The sequence below is a fragment of the Balearica regulorum genome, chromosome 3 (genome assembly GCF_011004875.1).
Source record: "Balearica regulorum gibbericeps isolate bBalReg1 chromosome 3, bBalReg1.pri, whole genome shotgun sequence".
NCBI classification, from domain to species: domain Eukaryota; kingdom Metazoa; phylum Chordata; class Aves; order Gruiformes; family Gruidae; genus Balearica; species Balearica regulorum.
Window position 1 is genome coordinate 16,995,816 of NC_046186.1, and position 22,110 is coordinate 17,017,925.

At 49.6% G+C, this 22,110-nt stretch overlaps 1 protein-coding gene across 2 annotated transcripts; it reads left to right on the plus strand.

Moving 5' to 3' along the window:
• Nucleotides 1–799: 799 nt before the first annotated feature.
• On the plus strand, nucleotides 800–20,174 carry CYS1 (cystin 1). 2 transcript variants are annotated; one of them, XM_075750635.1, is made up of 3 exons: nucleotides 800–1,188; nucleotides 9,838–9,890; nucleotides 15,159–20,174. In XM_075750635.1, the coding sequence occupies exons 1-3, from the start codon at nucleotides 934–936 to the stop codon at nucleotides 15,265–15,267; spliced, it is 417 nt and encodes a 138-aa protein (XP_075606750.1). In that variant the 5' UTR covers nucleotides 800–933; the 3' UTR covers nucleotides 15,268–20,174. The 2 variants fall into 2 exon arrangements, with proteins under 2 accessions (XP_075606750.1, XP_075606751.1); XM_075750636.1 differs by having other exon boundaries at nucleotides 802–1,188; nucleotides 15,162–16,519.
• Nucleotides 20,175–22,110: the final 1,936 nt, after the last annotated feature.

Sequence of the window (22,110 nt, forward strand, 5' to 3'; positions counted from 1 at the left end):
CCTGCTTTTATCAGCGTCTGGTTTGGAAGAAGGGGAGCGGCAGCCCCGCAGGAGCTGCTCTCCCTCCCACTCACTCACATGCTGCAGGTAGGGGCTGGAAATCAAGCAGCCACTGTACCCTCCTGCTTTCATCCCCAGGGGGGAAATGACAGCCTGGCCTTTCACAGGTACTCTTTAATTTGAGCGATACCTTCCAGAGTGTCTAACAATCGTGCAAATATTTCATGCTCAGAAGCGAAGACAGAAGGAAGCAGTTGAGGATGGTTAGGGGGTTTGCCAGGAAGCAGGGGGTGACTCCAGCCATGGGGACAGGCTGAGGAGGTGCCCAGCTGTCCTCTCCTTTGCACAGAGGCTTCCCTGAAACTCCACTCCTTTCACTGGTTAGTCCAAGGGTGGAAAATTTCCCTGTCCAAGGAACACTGCCAGAACTGCCACTCAGTGCCCAAAACCTTCCCCAAATGACATCCTCCGGGCTGTGTTATTCTCCAAAGGTCCGCAAGACCCGTCTGAGCGAGGTGTGCTTGAATTTAGCCCAGGATTGCTGTTCCTGCTGCATGGTCCCTGAAGGTGACAGTGTTCCCCCCCCCCCACCAGCCCCGGGAGATGTATGTAAGGAACGGGAGGCTCGGGAGGTTTCGGAAGAATCGGAGGAGCGAGGCAGCCTGCCCACTCTCTGAGCTCAAAAACTGTGGTTAGAAACGTCCCTGCACCCCTCCCTGCATCACCGGTTCCCTCCCTTGGCCTTTGGGGTACTGCTGGGGGGGATTCTCCCCCCCCCAAAAAAAAAAAAAAAGTTTGGGAGACCCAGGCTCCGGGGAGCGGCCAAGAACCGCGCCCGCATCCGCCCCGGCCGGGAGAGGCGGCGGGGCCCAGGAGCGCTTCCCGCCGCCCCCCCGCCGGCACAGCCCCTTGGCTCCGGGACCGGCGGCGGCCATGGGCAGCGGGAGCAGCCGGCGGCGGGGCGCGGCGGCGGGGGCGGCGGCGGGCGCAGCGGTGCCCGCGGGCAGAGCGGCGGCGAACCGGGAGCTGCTGGAGACGGTGCTGGCCGAGTGCGAGGAGGCGGCGGCGGCGCCCGCCCTCGGCTGCCGAGCCCCGGCCGCCGGCGGCATCCCTCCGCCCCGGGACGCCGGGCGCTGCGGGGAGGAGGCGGCGGGAGGCGGCGGCGCCGGGCCCCCGCCCGAGCAGGCGGTAAGTGCCCGCCCCGGCCCCCGCCGGGACCCCGCGACCGGGCGGCCCCTCCCGGCGGCGACCCGGGACACCCTCCCCCCCCCATCCCCTGCGGGGGGTCCCTGCTGGACGGGGGACCCCCCCGTAGCCGCCGCTCACTGCTGAGCCTTGGCTTCCTCAAAACAGAAACGGCATCAAGCTCTTCCTCTCCGTGCTGGCAAACCAGGCTCGGTCGCATTTGCTGCCGCTCTTGGCTTTTTCTCTCTCTGGTGCAAGGGGGATACCGTCCCGAAAAGGGCCGTCCCCTTCACTTTCCCTGTGCTACTGAAAGTTTCTTTTCCTGCCCTATGGAAATAGCTCGACTGATAAAGTACGGCTCACGCTTTTCTCTGGGTTGGGCTTGTAAACAGAAGTTTTAAAATCTGAACGTAAAGCTGCCGTTTAATGTTTGCCAATCCGCCGCAATTGCAGTCTGGCTCTTCCTAAAGAAGCGTTTCAGTCGCTTTCTGTTTAACAAATAGTGGATTTGCCTCTGAGGGAGTTGACATTTATCTTTTTTTTTTTTTTCCTTCCTATCCAAAAATAACAGCAGCATCTATATCATCTGGCGATGAGGCCAAAAATCACCGGCTTCTTTCATCTCAGCTCAGCTTTGGAAGTTGCGTGCTGTTTGTTGGATAAACGCTGCTCCGTGCAGACGCGCAAAAGATGTCAAACTAATTTAAAAGTAGAAACAAATATTTAGGACCCAGGAACTTTCTGCCTTGCATGCCTCAGTTTTGCTCTTTGGAAGTGTATCGTTTCCATTGCCAAACTGTATGTCTATAGGATAAGGATAACTTTAATATAAAATAATTTTGCCATTAGGAAACTTGGCAGGGTTCGGTATGAGAACCCTTTTTTTTAGACAAGTTTTAAAGAAAAGCCTCAAAGACAGTAAGATTTAGAAATGGAAAAAAACCCCAGAGATCCTGTATTGTCATATTTTTTCCTGGCCCTTTTAACTCCAAAGCCTCCTGCGGTATGAACGTGCGCTCATCTAACACCCCCTTCTCCCCTGAGTGACTCTCATTTATGAGCAGTCCTCCTGGCTTCCCTCATTTATCCTTACCTATGGGAACAGAGGCTGCTGGTGTCCATTTTCCCTCTGTTTCCACATGTAAATATCATGGGTGGATCTTTAAAAATAGTAATTATATTGGTCATGAATGTCCCTGTGCATAAAATGGTATTTTATCTCTATTCTGAAATGATGTATATTCTGGGTAATTACATACCAGAAAGGCAATGGAGCTGCCCCTGTCTTTCTTACAAACATCAGTAGAGAGACGATATACCACAGCAGTAGATAGTAGTGAACTAATGACATGGGGCAAACCAGAAAGGATGAAGAATGTAAGATGTGGCCTCTGGGATGGCATGGGGGGTCACCATGCCTAGCTCCCTGCTGCAGACCTTCTCCTCTGGTAGAAGTGATGGTGAGGAACCCATAGCATCACCTTGGCTGCCCCGGGTCGTGGTCACATTCAGTGCAAACCCAGGGTGGGAACATCGTCAAGCCTTGCAGCACAGACATGTCTGTGAGGGCTCTCAAAATTCAGCCTGAAGCAGGCATGTGGGACTTCAGTCACCCCGTGTGGCCGAGTGGGTGCAGCACACAGCTATGCCACCCACGAGGTGACGGTGAGGCCAAGCATCTTGTGTGTCTCCTTGTCCGGCTGCTGCTGCCGCCTCTTGTTTGGGAAGGAAGTTCACATCTCTGGTTGCACCCAAGCAGGTTGTTTGAAAGACAGCAAAGAATTACCAGTGTTTATCAAAGCTACAGAAGACACAAGAGAAGTCTTAGATATTTTCAGGGGCAAACCTGGAGCTTTTCTTGGTAGCACTTTCTTTACCTGAACCTGAGGTGGCCATGGTCCTGCTGAGACAGCAGTCATGGGCTTACCGTTCTGACTCCTCGAGGCCTAAGAAGTCACTAGCCTGAGAGAAGGAGGGAGGAAACTGCAGCACCAAGTTTTGCTTGTTTACTGGATGCAATTTAGTCTTTTAGGTCGTTATGCAAACTGCAGTTCCACCCTTCCCATGAGGCCAGTGGAGGTGGTTTCTGGAAAGGGATACCAGCTTTGTTGCATCACCAGTTCCTTGCTAGAAATTTTGAGGGCAATTTCTCTCTATCTTGCCAGTTTCTCAGCCAGTCATTTATAATTCCTGTCTCATGGTGGGAACTTGCTTGCTTTGCCCTGTTCAGCTGTGCAAACTGGATGACGAACAAAGAAATTTCAGGATGTGTTGAGTGAGCAGAGCTAATGGGGGAAAGATGAGGGAGGAGGAGGAGGAAAGGCAATGAGGAAATATTACAGTAGAAAAGTCTGATGAGAAATAGCCTGTGGAGGAGCAGATTCTGGCTGGTGAGAGGAAAGCAGAGGTCTGCCACCAGCCAGAAGAGAGCAGTTGCCTGCAAGCAGGACTCAGCTCTCTGCTGTCATAGTTGGATTTCTCCTGGGCGTGATGTGCATCAACATTGTGCTTTCCCACCTGAACCTCGATGCACTTGTCATCCAGCAGCAAGCTGGCAGCACCGATGGGTGGTCAGGGCAGGTGGCAAGGGCTGGTGGAGAGGGATGCAGCTGTATTTAAAGGTTTGAGTCACCTTAACTGCATTCAGATAGTGCTTGGGAGTGAGAAGGGTGAAAGCACATCCCAACAATGGGCTGGGAAACAAATCCTGATGGGGAACATGAACCTAGTTTGGAGCAGACCCCAATACCTCCTTATCAGCATCAAACCTCCATTTTCAGGTTTGTCCGCAGTTCTGTTTAGCTCTACATGCTTTTTCCTCATTTCTTTGCTCAACAGAAGAAGAGCAGGGTGGCAGCTCTCGGTGGAAACCAGGGGAGAGGCCGCGGCCTCAGGCATTTCCCTAAAATGGAAAAATCACACAGACATGTTAGGGTCTTGCTTTTAACAGCTTTTTCCATGGCGCCGTCACTCCTCCTGCCTGGAGATGGGGTATGGTTACACTGAGCCGATCATGCCAGCCGTAGCGTGGGAATAACACAGGTAGAGGATGTATTAACTGTCTTCTAGAGGGACTATCATGTATTTTCAAAATCCTCCAAGTCTTCAAAGCTTTGTCTGGTTTTTTTTTTCAGCCAGATAAATGTTATTTTTGCAGATTAGTGTGGTGCAGCGTCATCTCGTGGCTGGCTGGTCCCAGCTGCAAACACATAGGGGTCCTGTGGGGACATTTAATGTCATACCCTATTAATTTCTTACAGGAATTCAGATAGGTTTATTTTTATGCTCTTGTTAAAATGTGCTTCCCCCAACAGACATTTGATCTTTCTAATTCAGTACTGTTAGCAATTTATTTCAGCATTTTCTTCCTGGTTGTATTAATCATCAAAAATGCCCTCGAGTCAAGATATTTTCCTACAGTCATGTAGGGAGCCATGCCCCACTGGCCAGGTGACTTCAGAAAAGGTCTTTTCCAGCTGAACATCTGGGACTTCTTGAACTCCAAACAGCTAAGGGAAGCAGCTAAGTGAAAAGTCCAAAGTCAGATTATTCCAGATTCTGCAGTTAATTTCCAGGTAGGGATCTGGCAGTTGCTGAGCAAAAGGTCTTCCTCTCTTTCACTTTACTTTCCTTATCTTTTTAAAAGCACCTGAAACTTCGCCAAAGCCCATCGAGCAGTGAGCTGTGCTGTACCCTCCGCCAGTGTCACCCTCCCACCACAGCTGTGTTGCAGCTGGACTCAGAAAACTGCTGACTACGTATTTTTTCGCCCAATATTATTCAGCAGAGCCCGGCTCGCTTTTGCCCTGAAACCATTCCTGATCTACAAACTAAGCACAGGGCATGCACGGAATAGCTGGGAGCTGGTGTTTTAGTTGGCAGGAGAGGAGAAGCGTGGGAACTCCCCGCATCCCTGCCCACTTCCCGTCTACCGCCTGTTCCTAATTCCTTCGCTGGCCAGAGGATGTTGCTGCAGACCGGAGCAAGGCTGGGTGTGCTTTGTCTGGGATGCAGCTGGGGCTATACGTCCCGTTTGGTACCTACTGACACGTTAGGTAAGGTAGGTTTATTTTTTTTTGCCAGCAATAACTCCAGCTGCGGGTTCTTGAGAGGCTGTTTTCGGCAGTGGTGACTGGCTTAGCCACCCACATCCTTTGCCGGCATCTCTGGAGGGTGCTGCCCTTCTGCTGTACCAGCTCAGCCACCCGCAGCTGTGCTGCAAACTGCATCTGTGATGTGCTCCAGCTGACATCATCTTCCTCCTTTCCAAGGGGGGGATTTTTAATTTCAGCTCAGACTGGTCTCCTGGCCCAGTTCACAGGTGGAGGGATTTGGGAGCAGCAGAGGCAGGGAAGGAGGCACTGGCTTACATCCTGCAGAAGAGCCACGCTATGAAACCACAGCCCAGCAGAGCAGCGCTGGCAGGGGACCGCACCGCTCCCACGTAAATGTTTTAGGTGGCTCAGTCACTCTCTAGGCTCCCTCGTACACGATGGGACCACTGAGGGTCTGTATCTCTATTATATCTCAGGGCTGTATCTGTACTGGTAAACTCTACCACAGCAGCTGCCTGGCATTGAACCGTGATGGTCTGCCCTGCTGAGCTGCTAGGATGGTCCCTGGCATAGTTTTGGCCTGGGCCAACTGGCAGTCTCCCAAACAATGCTTGGGCATGGTTCAGGGGCCAGCACAGGGACCATCCCCAAGGGGCAGCTTGAATTTGGCTGCCAAGTTTTGGAGAGAATGAGGTTGAGACTATAGTTGAGACTATAACTGACCAGTTTCAACACAGCTCGAGGACAGTGCAGAGCCCCGAAGGTGCACGGCTCCAGATCACCCTGTGGGTCCCAGGGGAGGCTGTTCTCGCCCAGCTCACCCGCGGCTGCTAGAGCTGACAGAGGGAGAAGGGAAGGAGCAAGGGGGGTAAGGGCTGGCAGGATGGGTGAGGAACACCAGCCACAGCTCACACCGGGTTGGGGGGGAGTGGAAAGCTGCACCTCAGGAGCGCTGGTTTGTGCACGTGGTAAAAGAGAAATAGCTCCTGCTTCCAGCTCTCTGCTCTGCCTTGCTCCCAGGAGCCCCTGCCCTAACATAAAGGATGGCTGTCAAACCACTCCACCTCACATCTTGTTAAGTTAAATTAAACCTGAGTACATGCTGGGTGAGCTTAACATGCGAGCCTTTCAACTTGGAGGAGGTGGCGATGTGGGGCGATGTGGGGCTTTGTGGCACAACAGAGCGCAGCACGGGATGCCTACGCTGGGAACAGGGTGAAAAACAAGGAGACACACTGCGGTCTGGATGAGTAATAAAAAGATGACTGCAAGCTGCAGAAAGGAGAAGCTGACTTCATTTATCTCTTAACAGGGCACAGGCCAACCGGGCCAGCAATTACCCATTTAGCTGCAGGATAGGAACCCATAATATTAAAGTGTCATGATGTACGCATCATCTCTACCCACATAAAGGGCTAACACTAATTATCTGCTGAACTTGCAACATATACATTACAGCAATCCCGAGCGGGCTGGGTGGGGTCAGTTTTTATTATGTCTCACTGCCTGCGACAGCCCCTGCTCCGCATCCTGCCCAGCGCGTGGTGTCACTCGGGCATCGCGGAGCCACGCGTCGTTCACCCGGATGAATTAGGAGCAGCTCCCGAAGCACGGGAGGCTCTGACAGTGGTGGAAAGCCGGAGGCCGGAGGTACCTTTTGTTTTCACTCACCACCATTTTTTCCTCATGCACCGGATTAAATGTCAGTAGAGATTTATCTGTGCCAATGTTGAATTCTCTTGGGAAATAAGTGTTGTTGCTGACAGATCCGTTGGAGAAGGTGGGAGCTGATTTTGCACAGAGAAGCAGATTTTGATAACCAGAGCTGCTCCATCCTGATGACTAATTAATTCTGTCTTCCACCCACACAACACGTACAGCTCGTAATGTGGAGGAGTCAGCCACAAGGGAAGAAAAAAAAGGCAACCTACTGTACAATTCAACCCCCTCTCTAAAATGATCCAAACCCATCCTTTGCCCAGAAGTGCTGGAAGGTGGATTCTCACTGTGGGAAGAGCAGCATCAAGGCACTCCTGGAGAACTGTATTCCCCTTGGTGCTGAGGATGAATGATGTTCTTTGCCTGGTGGAATGAAATTGGGGTGACAGCAATAACCCAGTAGGTGATGGTGATGGTGAGGATGAAGGCCACGCTGCATTGCAGAATCAGCCATCAGAGCTCAGCATGCTGTCCTCCTGGCACTGCCACTTGCTCTTGTCACTTGTGGGAGATTGCCAAGAAACGATGCTCAATAACCAGGCAGGAACTCTCTTCCCTCACCATCAGTTTTCTCACATAGCCTTGTCTCCACTCAGACCCAGGAGCTGTTTCTAGAACAGTTCAGGCTCTTCCAGAGGAAACAAAGTGTTGACAAAGGACTCTTCTGAAAGGAGGCCGACTGCCCTTGGAAAGGTATCAAAGATGTTACAGGTGTTACACAGAGATTTTGTTTGTAATTTTAACCAGGTAGGACATGAAAGGCTGTGGGTAGCAGACACCTTTCCCAGCTCCAGAAATGGAAGCTACTTAGGGCTCACCTGGAAGAGGTATTGACCCAGTGCTGCAAGAGAGGTGTCTTTGCTGCAGCCCCCCCTCACCTGCTCAAGCACAGGACCCCAAGGTGACCGTGGCAGCACAAAGCCCGCCTAAGAAGCAGGGAAGAGCTGACCAGTTTGGTGCTGAGCACCATTCTGCCTAGCAGTGTCTCAGACCACCATGTTTAAACCTCAACTCCTGTCATCTGCATGTGAAGCAGCTAAGGAACAAGCATAATGAAAACATTTCCTCTCAAATTAACAGTAGGTGCCACTCAGTAATGGCAGACACCCAGATGGACATTTCCATCCAGCAGATGTCATATACAAGCCTGACCAATACCGACTGATTTAAATCAGTGCAAAACTGTGCATAAAGCCATCATCCCTGTACTGGTGCTGCCTAGAGAGGGGTGTCTCCCCTCCATAGCTCCCACGCTTATCAGCACCAGCCCTGAGCACTGCTGGACCTCAAGGCAGCACAGGTTTGAGCTATTTCAAGAGCAGATACATGATCTTACTGAAGAATCGCTGGATCCCATCCAGCCCTGCAGAAACACCACACAGCAAATATATAGGTGATGGCTCTGAACTGCAAGCTTCTCCACTCTGCTCCCTGGTGTACCCTCACTTCCCTTTTTTCTTGTACAGAAAAATCTTTTCCTCTTTTCCATGCTGATGGGATAACTTTTCATTTCTATTTTCTGGAAGCCAAGTCCTCACTTCGGTTCTGTGTGCTACCTGTTTAACATCTGTTAGTGCCATCATGAGACTCAGGGTAACTTGTACAAAGATGGCCCAGCAGCTTTAGGACTGAAAGCAGCTCAGAAAAAATAATGGCGAGCCAATATCGGTCTACTTTTGTTCAAAGCTACAGTCTTTATCCCTGTCCCCCTCCCTTTCCCCATGAGAGTATGGTGAAGAAGCAGAAAAAGATGAAAGTTATATTCTTCTCAATAGCATCTGGCTGGAGGGGGGTTCATCTTATTACTGGTCCAAATGGGGGCTCAGACAGACACAGAGTCCCATCATCTTCCCATTTTAAATACCATTAGTTTTGGCTTTGGTTGCTCCCCTGGTGTCCCATTGGAAACTTGTGAACTTCCAGCATAGGGAAGGTGGATGCTTTACTGCAGATGGATCATTTCAGGGATACAGCTTTGTCAGGTGAAAAGAATTGAGTCTGTATTGCCATAACTTCCTTCCTTAGCAGGTATTTTCGTACTGCTACCTGTCACCCAGCAGGGCAGTGTGTATTCGTGGGAAAACTGGGAGGTTTAATGAGTTAACATTCAGTGATTTCAGTTGTGTAGCCTGCAGCCACCACGGTGCCCTCAACACTGAAAAGAGCTAGCAGAGCAGTGGTTAGTAAAGGGGAGTCTCTTGTACCTGTATGGTCTACACAGAGCTTGTTTGGGAGTTTAAACCAGGAATAGTCATGGCCCACTATAGACAGAGATAGGCTTCATAGAAATGAAAAATGGTTTGAGTTGGAAGGAACCTCTGAAGACCATCTAGTTCCAACCCCCCTGCCATGGGCAGGGACACCCTTCACGAGACCAGGTTGCCCAAAGCCCCATCCAACCTGGCCTTGAACACTTCCAGGGATGGGGCATCCACAACCTCTCTGGGCAACCTGTTCCAGTGCCTCACCACCCTTATCATAAAAATCTTCTTCCTTATGTCCACTCTTTCAGTTTAAAACCGATGCCCCTTGTCCTGGTCACTACAGGCCCTGATTAAAAGCCTCTCTCCATCTTTCTCATAAGCCCCCTTTATATAGTGGAAGGCTGCTATAAGATCTCCCCAGAGCCTTCGCTTCTTGAGGCTGAACAACCCCAACTCTCTCAGCCTGTCTTCATAGCAGAGGTGCTCCAGCCCTCTGATCAGCTTCATGGCCTCCTCTGGACTTGCTTCAACAGCTCCATGTCCTTCTTATGTTGGGAGGCCCCAGAGCTGGACACAGTACTCCAGGTGGGGTCTTACGAGAGCAGAGGGGCAGAATCACCTCCCTTGACTTTAAAATGTCATAACTGAAATACATGGCTTTTGTTCTTCCCCAGGACTCGTCAACCAGAAGCCCACCAGGCCCAGAGAACATGACCGCTGACCATCAGTGAGTACCCTGTGCTTTTGTTATATCTTCAGGGAGGAAAAGCAGCAGAAGGAAGGGAGCATAAGGGGAAAGCTATTCCTGCATGCCTCCCGCTGTGCAAGAGCTGGGAACGGTGTCAAATCATTTTCAGCCCTAAGTATTATGTCCTCTACCTGCTTGCCATTAAAATCCAGGAGCTGTGCTGCCTGAAAAGATCCAGGCTCCAGCTCAAGTACAGTACAGAGGTTCATTCCTGGTAACGAGCAATGCAGAATTTAGGATGTCCGCATGTCACACAGGCACCTTGAAGGAGCTTGTGAGAAGCTGGGGAGCATTGCCTCAACGAGTAGCTCAGGCCCTGGTTCACCCTTAGGTCATCTGCAGGCTCTGCAGCATGTAGAAGAGGAGGATAAAATCTCTTTGCCCTCCAGGAATCATAAGAGAAAATGCATGAGACACTCCCATGCTACACCAGCCAGAGACATGAGTGGAGTGTCCCTCGGAGACAGGGGAAAGGTGGGCACCTACTGCGCTGGGGGGGTCAAAGGAAATCTGAAATCTTCCTTCTGCAAGCAAAAGCTGCTGGGCAGACGGTGCCTCCGACTGCCTGCGCCAAGACTGATGGGAACAGTTTGATGCATGTGTTAAAGAAACCCATATGAAATGAAAAGGCTTGAAAAATCTTAAAATATCATCTCCTTACACTAAAAAAACAACTCTTAAACACCAAGCTCTCTGACTGTCATCCCGCCCCTCCGCTCTGCAGCACTCAAGAGTGGATCACGCTGCAGATCCTGGCCGTCGGGCTGTGTGACCTACTAACGCCAAGCAGCGCTGGTGATGTGACACGAGAGCCCGGGCGCCAGCCGCCGTCCTCCTCCCTCCTCTCCCTCCCAGCTGGCAGGGAGCTCGCCTGGCGAGGCTGCTGGTTTCCGGAGCACTTGACAAACATGTCTGCCCTCAGCTTTCCTGACAGCAAGGCTCATGCAAGCGCTCTCACAGGGACTGTGGGCCCTCCTGGGCTCTCCAGCATCCTCGATGGGCTTTGGGCTATGATGGCAACTGAGCAGTCTCCTCTGGGGGTGCACACCCAGCCCTGCCGCAGTCTCCCACCGGGCTCCCCGGGCTCTGGCTGGCCCCTTACCCCCGGCCAGGGCTTCCTCACTCCTTCCCTCCCTCCCTCCCTTGCAAAGGGAAGACTTGAGATGGCAGAAACTGGTTTCTGATCTGGGATGACAGAGCAGAAACTTATTTTCACTTAGATAACTTTTGCTTTATACCCACATCAGAGTCCCATAGCGCAGCTCACATGTGAAGTGCCGGTACCGCCTGTGATAAACAGGGTTGCAATTTCTGCTGGCAAGAGCCGCATGCAAACATTTTTCTGGAAATGGTCCAGCACCCAGCAAAACTGCATTTTGAAGAAATCAAATCAAGCCCCAGAAACAGCGGTTAATGTGCGTAGGTGTCTCATCCCTCACATTTCTGTGGCTAGAATTATTTTAGATAAACATTCATGTTACAAGCAGCAAAATGCAGCCTCGTCTTGACAGAGTTGCTGACTAAAGAAATTCCCATAAAGCCAATTAAAGAAGAAAATAGATGTCGAGCAGGGAGAAAAAAACCCCAAACACCTAGATATAGAGACTTAAGACTATCTGCCAGGAGAGCAGTCATGCGAGATAGGTGCTGTAGGTGTGCACCTCCTGTCCTGCAAATATTCCTGTGTGACACCAAGGAAGCATCTACAGCAGGCCCTAATGAATACCTTTGATGCTCATGGGAACACGGCTGGATGTATTCCTGATCAAGCTGGGTTACCTCTCTTCCCCTCCCGCAATTCTTTTGTGAACCGCTCTCTAGCATCTGGTAGTCCACGGGTGGGATGACACAGCACGGGAACGCTGTAATGATCATACAATCGCTGCCAAGGCTCGTGTCACTGGCAGAATTACCGGGGCGTTGTTTTGACCTATTTTTCTGCTGCAAGATCCTGCAGAAGGCGTTTTAATGATTAACCCTGGACTTTCCCATTCTCAGCAAAACAGTAAAAACCAGTGACCTAGATTCACCCCAACCTAATTTACAGCCACTCCACTCGGGTTTCTACCTCAGAGCTTGTCGCCCTGGCCACCCATCAGCGATGTAGTCACCAGAGCCCGCAGGCAGCTCTCCCCCACACCAAGCAGCTGCCTGCACCAGGGACGTGGCACTGGCAGCCATCCCCACCACGGGGATCTTGCCCAAAGGTGCTTTTCCTCACTTTTGGTCTGATTATGGCCTTTGCATTTCCTTCTCCTCATCGCGTAGTTCATTGTCTTCCCATTTTAAAAAAATAAATTCCTCTTTCCCTTAATAATCTTTAAACACTGAGAAGTCTTTAGCTGAATTGGAGCACATTTCTTGCTTTTCTCTTTCCTAAATTGCTTTGCTCTAGCCCCTTAAATCACTTTTATTGCTGCTTTCTAAACTCCCTCCAAGCTGTTAATAACTTTTTAGTAATGAGATACCCGGAAGCCTGCACAGTACCGTTGATGGAGTTGCACTGGCCATTTTTCTTTGCTGTCCTGCCATGCTGCAAATTCCCCTCTCATACACTCTTCAGCTAGCTCTTTTGCTCTCAGTGTTGCTCCTTTCCAGGTTTCTCTCTTCCACCGGAACATTTGGGGGTTTGAAACATTTTCCCCTGGCTGTGTGTTGTCGAAAGCAGCAAGGGGCCTCCTCTCCTGCCGGAGCTGGCTTGTGGTCCACCAGCTCCTGTCCTGCCCACGTCCTGCACTCCGAATTTCCCTGCCACAGCCTCTCGCTTGATTCCAGGACCAGCAGAAACAGCTGGCAGTGGAGCTGCACCTTTGAGATCAAGGTTCAGGTTGGGAGCATCCCCGGAGGTGTCTGGTCCCATCTCCTGCTCCAAGACAGATCGGGCCAGACTTCTCAGGGCTTTGTCCCGTCAGTTCTTGAAAGCCTCCAAGGATGGAGCCTGTGCAACCACAGTTTGTTCCTCTGCTTGCTGTCCTCAGGGTGCAGAAGCTTCTCCTTTTATCCAGATAGAACCTCTAATTTTTTAATTTATTTCTGCTTTCCCATGTTAAATTATACAGAACTTTACCACAACAGAGCGAAAGAACATGAGCAGCAACCTGCTTTTCCTTTGCTCTGGAAATAAGCACAGTCCTCTCTATTCCTCTCAATTCTGGGATGTGCACGGTAGGTGGGGTTTGCTTTTGTCTTTTTTAAAAGTGCATCTATGTTTCAATGAGTTCCAATTTTACCTGGAGATTTTCTCCCATGCTTGGAGGTCACCATGCAAGCCAAAGCATCAGGAATAATTAACAGTGGGAAATTATGTAACCGCCAAGAGAAACAATGACTCTTCTGTGGGCCGGCAAGCAAGCTGCCAAGAATTCTGCCTCTTATTCATCACGTCATATAAAATTAGTTTAAGGATTGTCACAGTGCAGAGTTTAAATCAATAAATCGTGTGTTTAAGTCAGATTTCCACATTTCCTTTTCCCAGTTCTTGCTTTCTAACTGCTGGTGTTTGATTCGAGCTCTTGGACTTTTAGCTTTCTTCCCAGGTCTCATTTACTCCAGTAGAAACCGGATCGCTTGCAGTCCATCAGAAGGAAAATGCGTAAAAGGAATAAACAGAAGAGCCTACTTGCTAAATCCTACTTGCTGACATCTTTCTGCCAGTAGAAGTTGCCATCAAGGGCATGGGGCAGCGTAAATAGGCGTAGGACACCCACGTGAGCCAGCTGCCGTGCTAGCTGGTCATCAGGTGGCTCCAGGAAAAACACCAAACTACTTCTGAGGTGCAGAAATAGGTGATAACACAGCTAGGTCAGAGCAGCTGGAGTGGGCAGAAGCCTTTCTGACCTGGATAGATAAGAACAGAGGTGCGGTTGCATTGGTGCCATTTGCTCCGCAGTGACAGCGGCAGGAGACTGGCAGCTGCCTGTTTCAGCAGTGTGGCAGATGCTCCCTCGCCCAAGGAGAGCAGTTCTCGGCTGTCAAAGGCAGCTGGGGGCTTATGAAACCTTCCCCTATATGAGAGTTTCCTTAGAAAAGCATTTTAGGGCTCTTTTCTTCCATTCTGATTCTACATTTACTTACCTGCGTTGGGGCAGCTCCTATGATTTCATCTATAATAAACAGGTCCTCATGGGTTTTTTTTTTTCACTAAAAGATGCTAATGACCAAATTCATCCCAGCTGCAAGACAAAGGGTGAGATAGCTGTCATCCTTAGAGAAATGGTGAGTCAATAGATGCTACATAAAGAATCTGGAACTGATTTGGAGCCATGCTACTGGATATGAAAATCTCTCCTCTTTGGCAACCAACGAACTGCCATACAAAACCATTTCTTTCTTGCTTATTTGTTCTCCACCAGAGGATGGCCACAAAGTAAGCCCACCAACCTCGGTTGATGTGGCATGGCAGAGCACTTTACAGTTTGGATGTACCAGCTCAAGTCTCCACTTAGCTCTGCACCTCACCATGACCTCCATTTCACGGAGCCACATGCCCCATCTTCCAGCGATAACTAGCTTGATGGCCCGGCTTGGTCACCTCCCAGTTCTCTTCAACATGAAGGAGAAGCACTCACTTGTCAGCTGCTGTCTCTTCTCTTGAGTCCTGGAAGGCAAGATCAAGAAAATTTATTGGGTAGTTTGAGCTACCATGGTCAAAGCTTGCAGAAGACTTTTCACTGTTCCCCTTCACGCAGGTAGGGACAGATTTCCCTTGTACCCAACATAAACCACCTCTGATAATACTGATAAAACCCATACCAGTTCCCTTTGAATCTTACATCAGTTACCACTCGTGGGACAGCTGTGCTGATGTGCAAATAAAAAAAAGCCATAAAAGCAGTTTGAGGTAGCTGTGTTAATATTTTGGTTGAAACTCAAATCCCTTACAGATACAAACAAAAAAATCTCTTTCTGCATAAAACCTTAAAACGAGTAACTAGCGTAAAGGTTATGCGGTCCTTTAGCTGGGCCTTGAACCTAACTCACCAAAAGGTTCTGGAAGTTTGAGCTGGAGCATCGTAAGGGCTGTACTGTAATGAACTTGCAGACTAAAATAGCTGCCAAATGATAGCAAATGTCAGCAAGAGATCTGCCTGTGGGGTATGGGAACTAGACGTGACAGAGTATCTGTGTCTCAGCAAGCCACATGCAGCTCGATCTTTCCATTCACAAAAAAAAAATGAAGTAAGGGTCACCTTGTGTCTTCAGGGCTTGATTCTCTCTCATAACACAATAACTCATTCCCTTCCCCAGCAGGTGCCTACAAAGGAACAGCAAGAAGCCGTCGGGACAGTCCGCAGTATTGTACGATTACTCAGAGGAGGAGCTCATGGCAAGCATTGAGCGGGAGTACTGCCGCTGAACCCAACCCTGCACCACAAGAACTTCAAGCACGTTCCTGGAAGCCCACCTGGAGCAAAACTGCTGTTGACAAAATAACCCCTCGCACAGCGAGATGACGCAGGAGAGGTGGGAGGCGAAGGGATGCGGAACGTGAGAGGCAGTGTGGCTGCTTGGGAAGTACAGAGGAGAAAGCCCTCCTGACCAATTCTGAGTGAGAGCGTGAAGATCCTCACCAGCTGCTGATTTCTGATCGGTGCCGTTGGAAAAGGGACCAATTCATCTTGCGAATCAATATTTAGAAGCGCATTTCTAAATGGTATTTACAAATGAAGACATATTAGAATTGAAGTGCCATGCTAGATGTGTTGAGGTATGGTGCTTTGAAGGAAGATCTTGTTTTGTCTTAGCAGAAGAAAAATGCAGCAATATAATTAAATTCAGATCTCACTTAAGGGGTTGTTGCATAAAATTCATGTTCCTGCAACTTAAAACAGGCCAGATTTACTCCTTGCGCTGTGTAAGCCTCCAGGTCTGAATCTGGTACTGTCTCTTTGAATGTGGTCCCCAGCATGGGATGTAAGATGAAAAGGGGAGTGAGGCCACCATCCAGTACGTAGGCAGCGTCATCCCAGAGTTCAAATCCCATCACTTAGGCAAACGAGGCTCCTGGGAGCCAACAGGGAGCACAGAATTTGTAGTCTCTTCAGACTGGGATGCCAGCGTCGATGTGGTACCTGGGGCTGCTTGGCATGGATCCTCCGGTGAAAGGAGGCGGCACGTCCCCGGTGCTGCCTTGCTGTGGCCAGTGATCATCCATCTGGGGAGGGACTTGCACGCTATTGCAGAGCAGCTGTTTGCGATCAGTTTTCAGAATTATCAGCCCTAGCCTTCCCATTTATTTCTTCTAGGTAACCTAGAAAAAAACCCCCACTATATTTTACCATTAGCTGATTGCAAAGTGAAACAGAAAGTCATCTCTGCCAAGAAAACCGTGTATTTTCAGTGCTCCCTGACAGGGAAGCCTGGTATTTTAGGGTTTCTGCCTTTATTTTACCTGCATCTTAATGTATTATAAGTAGCTACTTATTATCAGAAGTAGAGAAATACCTTATTTCTATCTTCAGCTGAAGCATAAAAGACATCAGATGAAATCTTCACATAGACTGTGTAAATGCAAGAGGAAACAGCAGGACACATTTAAGATGCTGCATTTTAACGTCTTTGTATTCCTGGTATCTGAAACAGAAATAAATACATCTGTACTCAATGTAGCCCTCAGAAAAGGCATCAGATGTTGTTTTGAAAAAGGCTCTCCAGCTTACATGGCAAATTGTCTTATGGCACCCGCAGAGACTAAACAAAACGCATCCTTGGAGCATGGCAGGAGGGATGCCGTGAGGCAGACACTAGATTACACCGCTGGTGCACACACACACACACTCCAGTTGTCTTTCCTACAGCAGCCTTCAGTGAAGTTGGCCATTGCGCTCTGTCTGAGGGCTCAGGAGCTACCAGGCAGCCTGCAGAGGTGGGAGCCAACCTTCTGCAAAGCTACGCAAGCTTGGAGGCAAGAGTTCCCAGCACGCTGGCCAGGGCGCTTTGATAGGACAAGGGGTAATGGTTTTAAACTGAAAGAGGGTAGATTTAGGTTGGACATAAGGAAGAAATTCTTCCCTGTGAGGGTGGTGAGGCACTGGAACAGGTTGCCCAGAGAGGTTGTGGATGCCCCATCCCTGGAAGTGTTCAAGGCCAGGTTGGATGGGGCTTTGGGTTCCAGGCTCCACCTGGTCTCGTGGAGGGTGTCCCGGCCCATGGCAGGGGGGTTGGAACTAGATGGTCTTTAGGGTCCCTTCCAACACAAAGCATTCTATGATTCTATGATACCCCAGTGGCCCAGAAGTAGCCAGAGTAGAAAGCAGATGTCCTTGCATAGCTTGGGGGAAGTTGGGTGGGCCCTCTGGAGCAAGGGCTCTCCAACCCTCCTGAAAAAAATCCGGTTTTGAATAACACTTTATTTTTTGGCAGGAATAATCAATTTTAGACCTACTAATGCTGCTAAGCTCTGGTAGGAACACAGTTTCTCTGCAGCCTGTCAAGCGTCAGCAGCCAGATCTCCTAGAGCTTGTGTTAGTTTTCAGCAGCTCTCAAAGACTTACTGGGGTGAGCAGAATGTGCCTGTGGAGAGCAGGAAAAACATGGGAGACCTGCTGACTCCAGCACCACAGGCAACCACAGCACTCCAGACCCTGTCTTGTGTTAATCTCCACACTGGTTTAGATTTCCCTTCAATTTGGATTTCATTCTTTCGGCCCCAACTTTTCTTGCGCCGAGGTCCCCAGAGTCCCTGGCAGGCACGGGGACATGCTTCGAGGAGTTCAGTCGCGGCTCCCCCATCAAGAGGGCAGGGCCAGTGTATTGCCATCCTTTTGGGTGGCCTCCAGTGACACAGCATACCAGAAGGAAAGCCACGTTGCTGTCAGACCACGCTGCAACATGAGCAGGCAGGGCACTGCGGGAGCTGTCCCCACACCAGAACAGTCACTGAACCAGGGAAAAGGTGGGAGAAAGAAGTTTGGGGGTGCAAGGAGGGGTCTCAAAGCATGCCACAGTCTAGCAGGCTTTCTCCGTGCCATGAAATGATGTGCGCTCAGTGCTGTGCATAGAGCCAGCCAGGACAGAACGGCTCACAACCATCTCTCTGATTCTCGTACTACCCTGCTGTCCAATACACGCAGCGTAAGGCAGGGTAGCTGAGCACAGGTTTTGAGCTAATGCTATTAATCCTCATTAATAAAACAGCAGAAGGTCATGCGTATTAATCAAATTACTACATTATTCATCTAACAAAGACGAATGCTACACACCATATTTTGCACCAGTCCAAAAGAAGTAAGAGAGCCTTGCTGGCCTGCTGGCTGTCTCTACATACCTCCTATTACTATTATTTTTTAAGTGAGGCAAAACCACAGTTGCTGAGAGGACTGAAGAGGGTAATTTTTTCAGCTAATCATGACAAATTACTCTTTAGTACATGCAGAGATATCACCACTTCTGAGCTTAGTGACTTTCATGAGTTCAGGAGGTTTCTTACATGGCCATGCAACAAGGTGCTAGCTGAAAGGTTCTGGTGGTAAAAGCCTTAAAGCCATATTTTTTAAATTACTCAACCCAAGATCTTAAAAAACAAAACCAATGAACCTGAAACAACAGAACCAGCTTGCACACTTACTCAGACTCTTGATTTCACTCAAATCTGTTTTTTTCACGTGCATCCTTTCTTTGTAGATACCTTTTCTTTCTGACAGCACTGCAATGGATACTGCTTTTTTTTTTGCAGAGCTCTGCCTTTTCAGTAGCCCAGTAAACAAGCAGAACTCATTCCCAAAGAACAGCTAAGAAAACAGACCAGAGTCGGAGAAGTTTTAGGAAGTAAGTTGTCTTTTACCTGCTGTGTAGCCATCCAGTGAAATCTCCTACAAGCTTCAAGAATTCACCTGGGAGCTGTAGGTAGACTTGAGTGTGGAAAAAGCTGTGACTTGATCCGTGCTTGGGTGAGACGGCTGACAAGGCTGATGACAGCCAGTCACCATAACTATAGCTCCTCAGGATAGGAGGTCTTTATTGTCCACCTCCATCTGGGACCCTGAATGCCGGTCCTTCTACCCAGTGTATGTGAGGATGGCTCCCGTACGTGTGTATCTGCCAGCATCCCATTACCGAGACCTCTGAGAGCAGAGCAACTAATAGTTCCCTGACACATCCTGTCCAGTGGCCTTGTCATCTACTCACCTTCACAATGAGGGGAGAAAGGAGGGTGGCACCCTCACCACCTCAGGGATGCTCTTCCCCAACCTCCTTCCTCTGAGGATCAAACCCCCCACAAGCTTTCAGCCAAACTATCCACACACACACCCTAGGAGCTGATGGAGCCACTGCCCCGGAAAAGATGCAGCCCTGGAGTTGTGCCACAGGAGCGTGGTGGAGCTCCCCACCAAACGTGGCAGGGGAGGGGGAGCACCAGCTGCCCAGCACAGACTTCATCCACAACAGGGTTGGGTTTTTCCCCCCCCATTCTGGACACAGGACATGGCAATTATTTGCATAAAGTGAAGTGAGTTTATCTGAACAATGATAAACAAGTTCAGAGAAATCACTCTGAACTTGAGAGAGACCACCAGGGAGAAATTAAATCTAAAATATTCTTCCATCCAGAAAAAAACTCTCTGAGGAAAGAGTATGCTTCTTCTTTCCTCAAGTTTTCTGCACATGCAAGTTGTGCCCATGGCCCTCTGCACACACCAGGATGTAAATGTCACCTGATTTCCTCCTCCTACACTCAAGGACTGAAGCAGAGATTGAGGAAGGCTGCGTCTGGCAGAGGACAAAACCAGTCTGGAAAGAAAACGCCTCAGTGCTAACATACTTGCTGCGGGGAAGGTAATCCCATGGACTGCAGACAGACCGGGCTGAGGCTTTGCAGCAGCCTCCTGAACTGTCTTCCCATTTCCTTAGCCTGTAGGTTGCCGGGTTTTGAGTCACAATTTACTCTTTGTGCACGCACGGAAGAAGTTTGCCTTCTCATGGCCGTAGCCTGCCTGCCTCAAGCTGTCTTGCCAGACACAAACGGAAGGTAAGCAGACAGATGGGCTCACAGACGTCCTGGTTCTGGTGAGGATAGAGTTAATTTCACCAGGAGCCAGGACAGGTGAGCCAAGCTGGCCAGGGGCTATTCCATACCATGGGACATCATGCTCACCATAAAAGGGGGCCAGTCGGGCAGGGGGCGGGTTTGGCATGGCTCCAGGATGGGCTGAGCGTCTGGTCAGTAAATTGTTCTCTGTTATCACCCATTGTTACTATCTGTTATCAGCACTGTCGTTGATTGTTTCCCTCTCCCTTGCTGTCCCAGTAACCTGTCCTTATCCCAACCCTTGAGGCTTTGCCGTTGTTTTTCCGTTCTCCTCCCCATCCCGCCGGGGGAGGGGTGAGCGAGCGGCACACGGTGCTCAGCTGGGGCACCACGTCAACAGATTAAACTTCAAAACCGGTTTGAAGATTTATCCCAGCAGATGAACTCAAGCCAGATGTAACCCTGAGGTAGGATTCGGCCCACAAGAGATGGCAGATGAAGTGCTGCCTTCGTCATTCACAGGATGTTGAGCACGGCTTGCACAGCTGGAATCGGAGAGCTAGCCAGAGCTGTAGCCCAGGCCAGAGGAGCACACCGAGCACGCAACCACCCAGCAGCACGGGCCACCTCTGCCCACCCAGCACCGTGGCCTCAGAACGGATTCACACTTCCAGTATCCGAACTGCAAGCACATCAGTGCTCATCAGTTCACAAACAAGACAAGGCAAGCTGCCGCTAAGCTGAAGGTTTGGCTGTATAACCACACGCAGGAAAGCAACGTCAGTCTAACTGCAAAAGGTAGCATTAAACCAATGGAGACATTTGAGTGCACGTTTATTTTTCTTTATACTGCCTGTGCTAGCACAGCAGTAGCTGAGAAAGTTCCCTCACATGTGAGCTGTTTTCTCTCACAGGATGAAGCTGTTCCAGACTGCGGCCCCGTCAGGATGTGTACCGACCACACCTCCTGGCTGCGCACAAAAGCTCAGACCACAGCTTGGTTCTAAGGAAAAGCAGAGATGAGCACATAACTGTGAAATCCAGAGTCATGTTTCATGTAAGCAAAGCAAGGGAGACAATATAAAAATTGGCAAAAAAATTACAGGTATTGTTTAGGCTATGACTTGATTCTCAGAAAAAAAATCTTCCATGAAAAATAGTAGTAGGAACAGACAGGTAGGACACCTTCCCCTGGGAGACAAGTGTGTTACGGAAACCTGCAGAGCCCAGTGCTCCCCTGCCGGAGCATTCATCCTGCAGTAAGGCCTTCACTTCCAGATGTTGTCCTGAGGGGGAAGCAGGCCCATCCACCGGATCTTCTCTCTTCATCTTTCACACATTTGCAAGAACAACATGCTCTTCTGTAGACGAAGCCTTGAGTCCCTGCTCCCAGCTGGCTCTTCAAAGGCTCTGGCTGCAGAGATTGAATCACCTTGCAGTGAAAGGCTGTGACAGAAAGCTGGTGTCACTACACCCTCCTCCCCTTCTCTTCCATTAAAACGTGACCCTGCTAGAAACAAACATGGCTGCAATGTGGGAACTGGTCAGAGGGAAACAAACAGCAGAGATGATGCTTAAAAATTTAAAGTAGCTGCTGCTGCTGTCACCGTGGCTGGACACCTTCTTCCCAGATGAGACCTGGAGGTGACACCCAGCCTGCCAGAGCCACTGCCCAGAGCGCCGGTATGCAGGAACGCGAAGAACCAGGGCTAATGCAGCCAGCTTTTGAGTCAAATTCTCATCTCTTCTTTATTTCCTGCATTCATGCCATGCACAGCTTGCAATGCTAACAGAACAGCACTTAGACCATCACCTTTTGTCAACAGCTTCTGGAGGCCATGCTGGAACAGAATTACGAACCCCAAGTCTCTTTGTTTTCAGATAGCATGCAAAAGCCCCAAACCCTGGCAGTGGTGTAACACATTCTAGCAAATACACAAGAACCATTGTGTAAAATTATAGATGGACAAGCACTGGTTAATTTACAGCAGGACCCAAAAAGTCCTGCTTTTACAGCTAAGTGAAACAGTGAGCCTCAACGTCTTCCACTGGCCTAGATATACAACCTAATCCAGATGGATTTACACAGCTCTGGAATGGACATGTACAAAACCTGAAAATTCACCATTTTTTTATGATTTAAAACCAGACACATAACATACTTTTTATTTAATAAAAGTTAAAAACAGGTACAAAAATGTGATTGCATTTCTTTAAAATATAAGCTCAAAA